The sequence below is a fragment of the Lontra canadensis genome, unplaced genomic scaffold (assembly GCF_010015895.1).
Source record: "Lontra canadensis isolate GAN:19392208 unplaced genomic scaffold, GSC_riverotter_1.0 scaffold25, whole genome shotgun sequence".
Taxonomy (NCBI): Eukaryota; Metazoa; Chordata; class Mammalia; order Carnivora; family Mustelidae; genus Lontra; species Lontra canadensis.
The window spans coordinates 4002632-4016444 of NW_022631019.1; the positions used below are offsets into that span (position 1 = coordinate 4002632).

At 63.8% G+C, this 13813-nt stretch overlaps 2 protein-coding genes across 3 annotated transcripts in view; one reads left to right on the top strand and one right to left on the bottom strand.

Moving 5' to 3' along the window:
- Positions 1-7997, top strand: part of ESPN (espin) — a 30406-nt gene extending 22409 nt beyond the window's left edge. For both annotated transcript variants that reach the window (XM_032863267.1, XM_032863268.1), the window contains 5 exons: positions 1238-1383; positions 1467-1730; positions 6239-6318; positions 6414-6425; positions 7602-7997. In XM_032863267.1, coding sequence (XP_032719158.1) covers positions 1238-1383; positions 1467-1730; positions 6239-6318; positions 6414-6425; positions 7602-7749 — 650 coding nt within the window. In that variant the 3' untranslated portion in view covers positions 7750-7997. The remainder of the gene's footprint in view (positions 1-1237; positions 1384-1466; positions 1731-6238; positions 6319-6413; positions 6426-7601) is intronic.
- A 922-nt stretch (positions 7998-8919) lies between these two features.
- TNFRSF25 (TNF receptor superfamily member 25) lies at positions 8920-13706 on the bottom strand. Its single transcript, XM_032863279.1, has 10 exons — positions 13031-13706; positions 12361-12481; positions 12045-12179; positions 11514-11681; positions 11350-11428; positions 10594-10649; positions 10390-10497; positions 10168-10197; positions 9514-9699; positions 8920-9273 (listed from the first exon to the last, which is right to left on the bottom strand). The coding sequence occupies exons 1-10, from the start codon at positions 13070-13072 to the stop codon at positions 8930-8932; spliced, it is 1269 nt and encodes a 422-aa protein (XP_032719170.1). The 5' UTR covers positions 13073-13706; the 3' UTR covers positions 8920-8929.
- Positions 13707-13813: the final 107 nt, after the last annotated feature.

Here is a 13813-nt window from a genome sequence, read left to right on the forward strand (position 1 = left end):
CGCTGTCCTAGCCTCACCCGGCCCCTTCCCCCTCCCTCTCCTAACTTTGCTGTCACTTCTCTCCTCTCCTCTCTCTTCTCTCGGTCCCTAGAAGTGAGAATCCTGAGGCTCAGGAAGAGTGAGTAGCTGTATTGCATGTGTGGCTCCTGGCTGAGGTGTGGGGTGGGGAACAAGGCATGCTCAGGGAAATCAAGGCCGAAGGACAGGGCAGGGCCAGGGGCTAGCAGGCCAGGGGTCCTCCACACTACAACCACTCTCCTACCTGCACCACACCCGCATGCACACCACGAATTCTGCCCGGGGCTTTCAGTTTTGCCTAAATAAATGGGCCTGTTGCCAGTGCCCACCTGGCATCTTTTCCTTTTACCCCTCCTGCTACTCAGTCAGGGATTCCCAGCCCCGGGGGAACCTAAGAGTCCCCTGTTGGCTTGTTTTGTTGCCCTCACCCAGCCCTCACCCCTCCTTAGTCTCTAAAGACAGCCCTTCCCAAACCCCAGTCACCTCCGCTGGACTTGTCAGAAAATGCAAACTCCGTGTACTGGATATTTGCATGTTTTTCACCTGGCTCTTCTTCCTGGGTGTTTTCACTCCATATCCTTAGTAAGGGCTCCTCTCTACTAGGTCCCCCCGAGCTGAGCAGCGCTTTGCCATAAGTGTGCTACGGGCTTGCAACCAGCGTGTCTGTGTGTGTCTGTCTGTGGGTATAGGGGGTGGGGAGGGGACCGGTTGGTTATGACATTCAGAGTTCCGAGTCTATATGGCCATGTAGGCCCTGGGAGATTCAGTCCAAGGGTCACTGAGCTTCGCTGATTCAGAGAGGGCTGGAGGGAGACTCCACCCCAGCAGGGCCGAGCCAGGGAACCCAGGACAAAGGTCGGGTGGCTTGGCCCCCAGGTAGTGTCTTGGAGCTGGTCAGTCAGTGTCCTGGGCGGAGACATTCGCTGGAGTCCCCGGGGCAGTCCAAGAGCCAGCATGTACTCCCGGGGGCCTCCAGGCGGGGCCCCCATGCCCTGTGAGTAGGGCCAGGAGGATGGTGGGGCCCCCTGAGCTGGGAGCAGGAACCCCCTCTGGGGGTCTGCGGGAGCCTCCCAGGGGCCCGGGACCTGGAGAGCTGCCATCTGGGGGCCCCGCCTTTCCTGATTAGGGAAGGGGGCAGCAGAGGGGCAGATGGGGGGCGTTAGGGATGCAAGCCCCGGCCCCAGCCCCAGCCAGGACCTCCTCTCCTGCCTTTGTGTAGGCACCAAGTCTTTCAACATGATGTCCCCGACGGGTGACAACTCCGAGCTACTGGCTGAGATCAAGGCGGGCAAGAGTCTGAAGCCAACGCCGCAGAGCAAGGGACTGACCACTGTGTTCTCGGGCAGCGGGCAGCCGATCTCCCAGGTAGACGGCCCGCCGGGCCCTCCCACCCCTGCTCCCCTCGTCCCTGCCCGCCAGGCCCTCAGTGTCGCGGCTTCTCCCTACAGTCCGACTCGCCGCTGCCTCCGGCGTCGCCGGCGCCTTCACGTGCCCGCAGCCGCACCCCGCCCTCCGCGGGGCCCCAGCCTCTGCTCAACGGCAGCGTGGCGCCGGCACCGCCCGCCACCCCGGCGCCCGGCGTTCAGCTCGACGTGGAGGCGCTCATCCCCACGCACGACGAGCAGGGCCGGCCCATCCCGGAGTGGAAGCGGCAGGTGATGGTGCGGAAACTGCAGCTGAAGATGCAGGAGGAGGAGGAGCAGAGACGGAAGGTGGGCGGGGCGGGGCTGCCCCGACGCCTCGGGGGTTTGCCTCTGGGCCTCGGCCCATCCCCCACATCACCCCGCAGCAGGCCGGTCCCTTCCACCCCAGGCGGCTCCCACTACCTTTGGGAGGAAAAGCAGGGTTGGACGACCTCCCTGACCTGGGGCTGTCCCCAGTTTCCACCCCTACCCCCACCTCCAGCAGCCCTTCTAGTGAGATGGCAAAGTTCATCAAACTCTAATGTGCTTCAGGCTGCCTGGGATCTCATAAAAACACTGATTCTGGCTCAGAAACTCTGGGCGGGGCTGAACTTCTGTGCTTCTGGGAAGCTCCTGGGGGAGGCTAAGCACCCTGGTCCAGGGACCACACTTGGAGTAGCCCGCAGGGACTTTTGGTTGCCGTCAGCCTGGCCTGGGCCCTTTCCCTGCACTGCCACTTTCTAGGCACCGGTTCTGAGCCTCATCTAGCCCAAGATATTTTCTTCTCTGTCAGATGATTGATCATTACTGGCTGGTAGAATGGTTTGCCATCGACCTGCTCAACACACGTTTCCTGAGTGCTGTGTATATGACACACACTGTGGGAGCCTCTAGGGGTTCACGACGAACATATCAGGGCCTTTTCGAGGTGGCCGCGAGGGCAGCAGGGGCGGCAGGGGGTCAACCAGCAAGCAAACACAGCACCTTAATAGAGCCGTAAGCACCCCGAAAAATAAGAAACAAGGTGATGTGAGAGCCTGAGTGAGCAGGGAGGCCAGTTGCTGGGCTATTACAGTGGCACTGTGATGGGGCGTGCAGAGGACTGAGACGGCCCTAAACCCACCATCCTATTTGGGCTGGAGGCAGCATTAGGGAAGAAGGAAGTGATGTCCATGGGGGACTTGGGAGATGATCACGCGGTTGACTGGGAACAGAAGGGGACAAAGAGCAAGCAGGCTCTGAGCCTGTCCTAGGAGAGGGCTGGAACTGGAGAGGCCATTGCGCATCAGATCACCAAGGCCTGGCCTTGAAGAAAATGGACTTTCTCCTGCAGCAGTCGGGAACCTGGGAGAGGGGTTACGTGGGAAAGGGGCCTCAACCTGTTTGTCTGTGGGCAAGGGACTGTAGTGAGTCAGGATGAACCGGGAGGACAGCCCCCCCACCACCACCCCCAGGGCTGGAGAAGCCCTCAATTGAGGAATGAACGAAACTGTTGGAAGCTCCTGGCGCGCTTGACCCCATAAATTTATTATTATTCCTGGTGCAGGGACTAGGGGCTGAAGCCGCAGCCTGGCCGCGGGCTCAGCAAACACACACGCTGCGCGCATAGGGAGGGCTTGGGCTGCAGGGGGCGCTGAGAAGGGGTCCTTGGTCTGGGTGAGGCCTCGCCGGGACGCAGACCTGAGACGGGGTGGGGGAGGGCCGCCTGGCGTCGCGGCTTCAACGCCTTTTGCATGTTCCTTCGGTGGTGTAATGAGCAACCCAGCCGAGTGTGGAGACGGCGTCGCGCGCCCTGTCTCTGCAGCAGCGCCCAACGACCCCGCCAGCGACCAAAGAGGACACTGCCCGGCGCCCAGAGTAGCGGCCTGGGGCGAAGCCTCGTCCCAGGGTAGTCACCTGCCGGCCGGCCGGGCTCGGCCCATGCCCGCCAGCACAGCCCCGCGGAGCCATTACACCACCCGGGACCTGCAAATGGCGCCCCCGGCGGCCGCTGCGGGAACCGGGCCAGAGGGAGACGCGCCTCCCTCCCCTCTCTTGTCTTCCCCGCCTCCTTAGCTGACCGCCGCCAGCTCGTGCTGCTACCCCCGCGAGGGCTGGAGGTACTCCAGCGCGCACAACGCCATCCTCGGGCCCTTCGGCGAGCTCATGACCGAAGCCGACATCCTTCGCATCGAGCAGCAAATCGAGAACCTGCAGGTGCTGCACAAGGCGCAGAAGCTGGAGGCGCGCCTGGAGCAGCTGGAGCTGGAGCTGGAGCAGCTGCTGCCCATCTCGGCCGCCCTTTCGGCGCCGCGCTTCACCGTCGACCCGCGCCGCATGCACGGCCACGCCGCCAGCCTGCCCGCCTGGTGCAGCAAGATCTCCACGCTGCTCAAGAGCATGGCCACGCTTCTGGCCGCGCTGGGCGACCGGCCCGCGCACCTGGCCGAGCTGCTGGCTGCCGACACGGGCCAGCCGCTGGCCCCGCTGCCCGACGCGCCCTGGCGGCCGGGCCCGCTCTGCCTGGGCCGCTCGCACTCGCTGAGCTGGTGCCGCGAGGCCGTGGCGCGCGAGATCCTAGAGTGCGGCGTCTCGGTGCAGCACCTCCGCGCCGTCTACGAACTGCGCGCCCAGGGCTCGGCGCCCGCGCGCGACTCGCACAGCAAGCCCTCGCTCCCCTCCGGCGCCTCCGGTCGAGAGCCCATCCTCGAGGAGGACTACGTGGCGGCCGGCGCCGGGGAGCCGGGCGCCCTCGCCGCCAACGGCTTGCAGGCCGCCGGGGACTCCCTGGGAGCCCTGGGCCCGCCTGACGCTCCCGGCCACCAGGCGGCGATGCCCGAGCCCGAGCCCGAGCCCGAGCCCGAGCCCGAGCCCGAGCCGCCCGCGCGCCGGCCGCCGCTGACCACCGAGCTGCGCGGCGTCGAAGACTACATAGATATGCGCAAGGAGCGCATCGTCTACCTCTTCCTGGAGCACTGGCGCAAGTGGACCTTCCGCGGCCCCGGGCGCCACGCCCAGGCGCGCCTACGCAGACTGCTGCCCCGCGTGGTGGCCGCCGGCACGCGCCCGGCCCCCGACGCCGCCAACGACCCCCAGCCACCGGCCGCCGACGGCCCCGACGGACGGCTGCTGCGCCTGCTCAAGCAGCGGCAGGTGGTGGGCAAGCTGCTGGGCCACTGGCGGAGCCTGCTGCGGCAGGTGCCCGCCCGCCCGCCGGGCTCAGGCCTGGCGCCCGGCCTGTACTGGCCCGAGCACTTTCTGCCGCCCCTCGACGGCGGCGCGCCCCGGCGCTATGACAGCCTCACGCTCGACCTCTTCATGCTGGGCTACTTCCAGCTGCTAGAGATGGGCCTGAGCCGTGAGGAGCGCAAGTTCCGCCACCTGCTGTGCTACGAGATGTTTGACCGGCTGGGCAGCCACCCGTGGGAGCTCATCCGCCTCTTCCACCGCGTGGTGCTTGAGGAGGTGGAGGCCGGCCGGCGCAGCTGGAGCGACGGCTTTGAGGACCTCAGGCGCCGGTTCTTTGGAGACAGCCCGGAGGCCGAGCCAGCCCGGGAAGATGAGGAGGCCGAGAAGGAGCAAGAGGAGGAGAAAAGAGAAGAGGAGGAGAGGGAGCCGGCGGAAAAGATCAATTCGGCTCAGACGGTGGACTGGCCAGAGGGGCAGCCCGAAGCCCCAGCCCCTGCGCTGCAGCCCCCCACCCCACCCCCGCCGGCTGCGCCGCCCCCCACATGGGACCCTCCTAGTTCCGAAGCCCACGCCGAAGATCCCCTGGAGCTGGTGTCTGAGATGGGCGAGTTCAGCAACGAGGACATCTGCCGCTACATAGATCGCAGCTTCTCCTTCTGGAAAGAGAAGGAGGCAGAGCTCTTTGATATCTGAGCAGAATTTGGAATTTCCCCTCCAGCACCTTCACCAGGGCCTGGATGCCTGTCTGATGCCCTCTGGAGGCCAAAAGCCGGCAGGAAGAACCCAGAAGCCAGCATGGTGGCCTTGGAGAACCCAGAGTGCCCAGGAGGACCAGGCTGCCGCAGCCTTTGAAACCCCAGCATGACCAGATGTGGGGCAGTGGCCAGAATGGGCAGCACGGGGCACAGGGCAAACCTGGTGTTCCCCTCTGGCCCTACAGTCTTGCCTGGCTCTGTGTTGGAGCCAGGTGGAAGAAGCCGCCCCCGAGGGACCCTGGGTCCCCCTTGGGGCAGTGGGGCTCTCATCTCTCTGGTTTTTCACTGAATTCACAGCTACTTCTTTGAGGTCATGGAGCGACGTGTGTAGTGTTCCCTGTGACATGTTCTCCTGTGTAAACGCCCAAGTAATAAAACTCTTTGCTGTGAGCCGCCTGTGTTGGATGCCCGCCCCTGCTCCTGCCAGGTCACTGCAACCACACAGTTGTAGAGTAGTGTCTGCTCACTTGGGAACAGGACACATGGGGCAGAAGGTTCTTCACGCTGGAGGCCAGACTGAGCCTCTCTGAGCTGGCTGGATCTGTGGGGGCCCAACTCGGGGTCTGCCCAGAGAGTCGGGTGAGGGGCCTGGGCCATCTGTCAGCATGCCCCAGTGGGGAGGAAGCTCATTCTCTGCTCCTCTCCCACACCTTAGTTCTGACCTCTCTAGTGCCACCTTTAGGATACGGGACCTGAGTTACAAGGAGGCAGAGCCTGGGAGATTCCCTTTAAGGGGACTGTGGCCAGGCACCTTCATCTATGTGCCCTGTAGGAGGACACCTCTAGTCCACTGTCCCTGACTGGTGCATGTGCCCCCGGCTTGGGGGCGCACCCACCTCTGATCCCCTACCTCCTCGCCCATGCTGGTCCTAAAGCTCTGTGCTTGTGTTTCAGGAGAAAGAGGAGGAGGCCCGGCTGGCCGGCATGCCTGCCTGGAGGCGAGACCTCCTGCGGAAGAAGCTAGAAGAGGAGAGGTGAGCTGGGGAACCAGAAGCATCAAGGCTTGGTAGGATGTCTTGATCGCGTCCCTGACGTAGCACCAAATGATGCTGTCTCTTTTTCCTTCTAGGGAGCAGAAGCGGTGAGTGTGGGACTGGGCCCAGCCTGCCACCCCTCTCCAGACTGGGCACCGTGCTTTTGCCCCTTTGTCCAGCCTCATCTTGAGCACACCCCGTTTTCACTCTGGTCTGTAGTGTAACCTCTCTGCTCCTAGTGATGCCACCAGACTCCTCTCCCTCAGTAACTGAGCCCCTGCCCCAAAGTCTACATCTTATGCCCTACCGGCCTAGTTCCCAATTACCCAGGCCCTGTCTCCCATTAACCGGGCCTTCAGTTAACCCAATCTCACTGTCAATAACTTTGATTTCTGTCCCTCAAAACATAGTTTCCGCCCCCGTAATCTAGCCCAGTGCTGATGGAAGTATAATGCGAGCCACTCTGTAATAGTAGCCATCTTGAAAAAAAAAAAAAAGATATAGGTGAACTTAACATATATATTTTATTTAACCCCATATATAAAAATATTATTTCAATACGTACTCAGTGTAAAAGTTATTAATGAGATCTTTTACACTTTTTTTAAAAAAGATTTTGTTTATTTATTTGACAGACAGAAATCACAAGTAGGCAGAGAGGCAGGTAGAGAGAGAGAGGAAGGGAAGCAGGCTCCCCGCCGAGCAGAGAGCGCGACCTGGGGCTCGATCCCAGGACCCTGGGATCATGACCTGAGCCGAAGGCAGAGGCTTTAACCCACTGAGCCACCCAGGGGCCCCTAGCCCCTGTTTTATAATAACTGTCCCTAATTACCCACCACTACCTCTCAGTAATGTGGTCCTTCTGTTGTCCAGCGGCCCAACCCCAGTACCCCAGAACTCACTCCCCCTTGCCCTCCGCCACACCCCTGACCCAGCACCACTGTTGCCAGTAATAACCCCAGCCAGCAATAATTCAGCCACAGCCTCTCACTCACCCCCCAGCTCGTGGGTGTGCCCCGGTGACTCCAGTCTGCCCTCAACCAAGCCCCCCCCCCCCCCCCCCCCGTGCCCACCAACCCTGCCCTGTGCCTCCTGACGTAATCCCCGTCCCCTAGCCCTTCTGCCCCTGGAACTCATTGCCCTGGCCACCAACAACTAGCCCCTCTGTCCTAAGCAACTCAGCCCCCACCCTCCGGGAGCCACTACTTGACAGCCATGAGCCCCTCACGGTGCCTGGCCCACCCTCACCCCTGCCCGCCCTTCTGCCCCCACACCACGCCTAGGAAAGAAGAGGAGCGACAGAAGCAGGAGAAGATGCAGCGAGAGAAAGAGCAGTCAGAGAAGCTGCGGACGCTGGGCTACGACGAGACCAAGCTGGCGCCCTGGCAGCGACAGATCATCCTGAAGAAGGGGGACATCAATAAGTACTAGATGCCGCCCTCCTGCTCGCAGCCGCATGAGCTCGAGGGGCCCCAGCCTCCGCCCCGGCCTGCCCGGCCCGGGGCGGAAGGGCTGGGAGTCGCGCTGCCTTCCCCCTCCCGCGCTGGAACCCCTCCCTACCCCCCCTCCGGCCTCCGCACCCCCAGCCCGGGGCGACGCTGGAGCGCGCCCGCCGCCGCAGCCGCCCAGAAAAAGTGCCCAAGCAAGCTGCTGACGCAAAAAGATGCTGCTTATTTGCATGCCTATTTACATATATTTGCATGCGCGTGGAAGGTCGCGCAGAGATCTCCCCGGCCCCGTGGGTGGCGACTTTGTTTCCCCGCGGGGCGCGCGCGACAGGCCGCAGCCCCCTCCCCCGCACCCCGGAACCCGCGTGGCTGGAGCATCCTGGGCGGGGGCAGGCCCCGCGCTCGGGGAAGGGGTTTTCCTCCAGTCCTGACCCAGATCCGCGCCCTGCCCGCCCCGGCCGCATTTCCCATCCGCGCGAGGGCTTCCTCTCAGTCACTTGTTTACCAGAAGCGCTAACAGCAACCTGCCCGTCGGGACGGAGCTGCCGCTCCGGGCCCATCCTCTGCCCCCCGCCCCCGCCGAGAGGTCTGCGCACCCAGGCCCCGCGCTCCCGGACCCGCCCGCGGCTTGGGTGGGGAGTGGGGGGGGGCGGAGGCCCCGCACTCGTGTCCCCCCCCAACTGCCTGCCGTCCCGCTCCCCCATTAAAGCTCTCTCAGCCGCCGGGGCTGACGTTCACTCTCTCGCGCCGTCGCCGCGACTTCCTCTGCCTTTCGGGGTAACTGGGGCACGGCCGAGGGGGCGGGGTGCGGCCTGGGAGCCGAAGGCCGCACCGGCCTCCTACGTGGGTCCCCGACCCCGGGGTGACGAGACTTCCGACGCCCCCAGGAAGCCAGGCCCGAGCCACGTAGCTCCCCAGCCCCGCGGAAACGCCACGCAGTAGATGTGTTCACAGATTTAATAGCGGGGCCTCCCGCGCTCGGGCACGGACAGTGCGAGCCGCAGCCGGCCGCTCCCGTCCGTGCGTCTCGGCCGCGGGCAGGAGACGGGCGCGCGGCGGGGAGGGCGGCCGGCGCAGGGCGGGGCCGGGCTCCATAAGTGACATAAGATGTCTACACGCATAAGTAACCGTACTTAGGGCTCTGCCAGGGGGCACGCCCTGGGTCACGCGCCGCGCTGCAGGCGGCTGCGCAGGTCCTCGGCGCAGCCGTCCAGCCCCATGCGCTCCAGCGCCGCGTAGACGGCGCCCAAGCCCGCGGGCTGCTGCTGGCGCCAGCGCTTGAGCATCTCGTACTGCTGGTCGCGGAAGCGGCCGACCTCCACCTCCACGGCCTCGATCTCCGCCTCGCGCAGCCCCAGGGTGCGCACGAACTCCTTCCAGCGCCGCGCAGGCACCGCGTCCATCACATCGTAGAGCTGCGGGCCGGGCTGGAGCGTGGCGCCCGCCGAGCCTGCAGGGGGCGCTGGCGAGGGCGGGGGCGGTGGCGGCGACTGTGGCGACCGCGGGTCTGAGGGCGGGGCGGAGAGGGCCGGTGGGGAGGGCGAACCCGGGCCGGAGGCGCGCACCGGGGCCGGGGGTGGGGCAGGGATGGCGGCAGCGGAGGGTGCGGGCGGGAACCGCGGTTAGGGCGGGCCAGGGACGACCACCTGACCAGCTCGGGATGCGAAGGGGGCAGGTGGTGCCTCAGGAACCGAGTCCGGGTCTCGGGAGGATGGGGTCTAGGCCTCAGGCCAGCGAGGTCCCTTACCAGGAGATCCGCCGTGCAGCGGGTCCCAGGACCATGCCACCTGCGGGCAGGGCGCCTCCTGGGTCTGGGGGGAGCCAGGGCTCCAGCCGTTGCCAACCAGCTGGACGGTGTGGACCTTCTCACTACTGCCGAGTGGCACTAGGAGGGCGTGGGTGCTGTCCCTGGGCGAGAGGTGGGTGGCCTGGAAGCCAAGAGAAGCCCCAGGTCAACCCAACTTGCCTAAGTAAGGCCCCTTGTCTGCGGTCCCTGGCCCGGAGCGGCCAGTCCCTGGCTCAGTCAGCAAACGTTCCCCAAGGCTGCCTCCCGCAGCTGGCCATAACCTTGCGCTGTGGTCCAGAACGACTATTTCCTCTGCCAGCGAGGGCCTGCTCTTGTTCCCCCAGCCGGGTCTGAGGCCAGGCCTGCGGCACTCATCCCACAGAACCTGTCTGGAGCCCAGCCCTTTGAGAGCCACTTAGGGACAGGTGCTATGCTGCTCTCAGTCGCTCAGAACTCAGTGAACTCACAGGCGTTCATTAGGTCTACTCTGTGCCAGGCCCCGTGCCACACCCTGGGGATCACAGGTTATCATAAGGCCCAACCTCTCAGCTCCAGAACGCTGCAGCCAGGGTGCCGGCTCACCCTCTTTCCAGAATACTACTTCTGTGCTTACCTGGGGAGTCAGGGCCTCCATCCCAGCTTCATCTGTGGAGGGACAAAGAGCATCTCATCAGCAACCAGGCAAGACTCCTAGACCTGGGTGCTGGTCCAAGTCTTCTTGTGTTCCCCTGTACCACCCCCGCCCCAGCTCTCTGCATCAGGGCTGAGTGGGCTTGGGGCTACCCATGCTGACCACATGGCCCTAGAAACGTGTGCACGACTGCGCCCCGTACTTACTAGCAACACTGGGCTTGCAAGGCTGGCAGCGGTGGTAGGTGTAGGTCAGCATAGCACCAAGCAGGAGTGGGACCACCAGGCCAGCCAGGAGCACCTGGACCCAGAACACTGAGAGAAGAGCTGGTGAGCGGTGGGGTTGTGGCCTCCCCCAGTCTCCCCGGGCCTATCCCAGCAGTCCTGCTCTAATTCCCAGCACCCACGTACTCTGCCTCCAGCCACAAATAGTCACGCAGGGCTCAGGACAGCTCCCGAGGGTGCTCCTGCAAGGAGAGGGGAGGGGGTGGGAGGTGAGGGAGAACACACCCAAGAGGGGCTACCCGTGTTCTCCATCCCGGAGGCCCTTTCCTCCCTAGGCCTCTTCCCTGGGAGCCACACTACCAGGAATGTTCCCAAAGTAGTGTCCCCAGGAACAACAGTGGCAGCCACTGCTTAAGAAGCTTCTTGTAGACTAGATTGAGGGTCACAAGAATGTCAGCCCCGTGAGCACCGGATTTGCCTCCTTTGTTCCCTGTCGTGTCCCCAGCACCTAGAGCATCTCTGGAAGATGGCAGGTGCTTAATACACCCGGGGCTAAGGAGACGCTCGGACAAAGTGCTTTACCCCTTACTCTCAGCCCTGGGGAGAACTTTCACACGGGGAAGCCATGGATCAGAGAGGCGAAGTAACTGTCCAAGATCTCCCAGAGGACAAGCGGCACATCTTGAATCTCAGCCCGAGTTTTGAAAGCGTTATCAACGTGGCTCTCTCTATAAACTGACAAAGCCTATACTTCTTTAATGCGCAGCTGGAAAGACCACAGGAAAGTCTGACGAAGGGTGAAGATACGCCCCCTGTTTATCCGTCCTAAGGGGAATGCAGATTTCCCTCTAACATCCAAGGACCAAGCTCCCTCCCCTTCCCTGAGACCCGCACTCGGCTCCCAGTCTCCCTTTCCCTGCCCCGGGGCAGCCAGGACGTTACGTGGGGCAGGGTGTGCAGCTGTTGCCATATTCATAGAAGCCAGGCAGGCAGGTCCCGCAGTCCGCATCTCTGACAGAACCTGCAGTCCAGGAGATGGCTTGTGGGTCAGGAAGGGAGAGAAGGAGTTGGGGATGGGGGAGGTAGCCCAGAATGGGGGTACTCACAGGGCACCCGTGTGTGGCGGTGCAGGGCCCTGCAGTCTGAGCATGGGTGGCAGCGGAAGGGTGAGCCGACCTTGCAGGGCTTGACCAAGCACTCCGGGAACCAGCCTGGCTCACAGCCACAGTGGGTGTCCGCCACCGTTGAGCAGTTTGTCACGGCCACCTGGGAGACTGGCCAGAGTGTTCAGGAGATGGGGGAAATGGAGGCCATCAGGGCCAGAGCCCCCCTCCCCCAGGGACTGGGGGCAGATCCCCTGGAAAATGGAGATGGGGACAGACCAGAGACAGCGCCACCCCCAAAGGGAGAGAAGCATGGAGATCGTCACAGATCACAGGCTGAGGCATATGCCGCGAGAGGAGGGGCATCAGGGAGAGAGGGGGCAAAGGCATCTCAGGGCAGGATCAGGGCGGAAGCCTGGCATGGGCGGACACAGGCCTGTCACACCCAGAGGTTAAGCCCAAGCCAGCCCCTCCTTCAGAAATACCTGGCCATGGACTGGTCAAGAGCCCCCCACTGAGCACTAGGCCCCTCACCCTCCTCATCACAGGCCTGGCAGCGGGTACAGCGGGTCTCATGGTGGTTCTCCCTGGCCAGGAAGGTGCCCCGTGGGCACGGAAGGCAGGTGGCAGTTCCGCAAGGCTTTGGGCAGGGGGCCTTCAGGTAGTGCCCTGTGGAAATCAAACCTGGGTCAGACATTCACAGGGCGTTCTCACGTTCCCCGCTCTTCCTTCCTCTCTCTGGCTCCCTACTTCCCCCACCTCCCCTGTCTCCTTGACACTGCCTGACCCCCATCTCCCTTTGTTTGCCCTCACTTTCCCCCGCAGCCCTCCCACCCCTTCAACGGCTCACCTGCTGGACAGCCCTTGCAACAGAACAGACCGTTCCTCTTCTGGACATTGTAGGCACAGTCACACGGAGGACCGGGAGTGCTGTGCTGGCCCTGGGCGCCCGGCAGCACAAGGAGTAGGACCTGGAGGACGGGCACTGCTGGCTCCAGCAGGGCTTGCCACGCCGGGCCCCTCCCTGCTCCATCTGGTCTACTTCACGGGGGGAACCCCCGCTTGCTCTCAGAGCAGCCCACTTCTCAGGTTCTTGAGTAGAAGAGGTGCCCCTGGCTGTGGGGTAAGCGAGCTTCCCTCCCACCCTGCAAGGACCAGACTTGGGGGAAGCAGAGCAGACGTCCCCAGACAGCTCCTCTGGTACGTACTGCCTCCACCAGGGCGCCGGCATAGGCGGGCAGCCCCATCCCCCTGATGCTCTCTATAAGGTGGGGGACCCAGATCTTTCCCCACCTAGGGCCCCTAGACCCCTCTGGCCCCCGGGCGCGGGTTTCCTCTCAGCGGAAGGGCCCCGCCCGGTTGAGCCTCTAACTAGTGGAGTCTCTAAGTAAGTTGAAAGGTGGGGGGTGGGGCTGCCACACTTCCCAAGGAAGTTGGGCCCCTTCATTCACAGCGCGGGGACCGGGCCTGAGGTCAGGCTCCAGGCTGTCCACCCCCCTCTGCCATGCTCCCCCACTCACCGCAGCCACCAGTGCCATGTAGCCCCCCAGCTGCAACTCCATGGCTCTTGGCACCTTGCTGGGCCCTCCGACAGCAGGCGACAGGCATGCGCCAGCCCGGGGGCTTCCCCGCTCTGCCTGCTCTGCCTGCCTGCTCTGCCCCAAGCCGCCCAGAGAAGCCCGCCTCAGGGGTGGGGGTCAGGGCGGGGCCCCCAGCCCACGCGGCCTGCCCTGGGCACCTGCACTCACCTGAGGCGGCCCGGGGGCAGCAAGGTGTACACAGGTCAGGGCTGCATCGTGGTCCCCAAGCCTGGGTTCTAGCCTCAACCCCGACACTACCACATCCAGGTGCAGTGACTTCCCTCCTTCGGCCTTACCCCTCCCTCAGCCACGAGGGGCTGGGCCAGAACTACGCAGGACGCAGGACGGAGATCCAGCCTCCCCAGATCCTGCCGGGCTGTGGGTACAGGGACCCCACCCCTGGAGGGGGGATCCTAGGGGGCATTCTTCGTGAAGCCTGAGACACATCGCCCACCCTGCCAAAAACTTATGGGAACCCCCAGGGTGGGGCCTTCCAGGGCACCTCCTGGGAGGGAGCAATTCATGGGGGCTCTAGGGTGGACCTCGTGGCTGAGGTGGGGGTGGGCTGATTTTGGGGTGCTGCTGTGTTAATTCACTAATGCTCATCCACGGTGTCCTCCAGTGATGCCCTACCACACGTGGAAGGGGACAGGAGTGACAGGTACCTGCGCCAGGGCTCCAGCGCACCTGAGTCAGGAAAGGGGTGGGTTCCAAAAGCAAAGG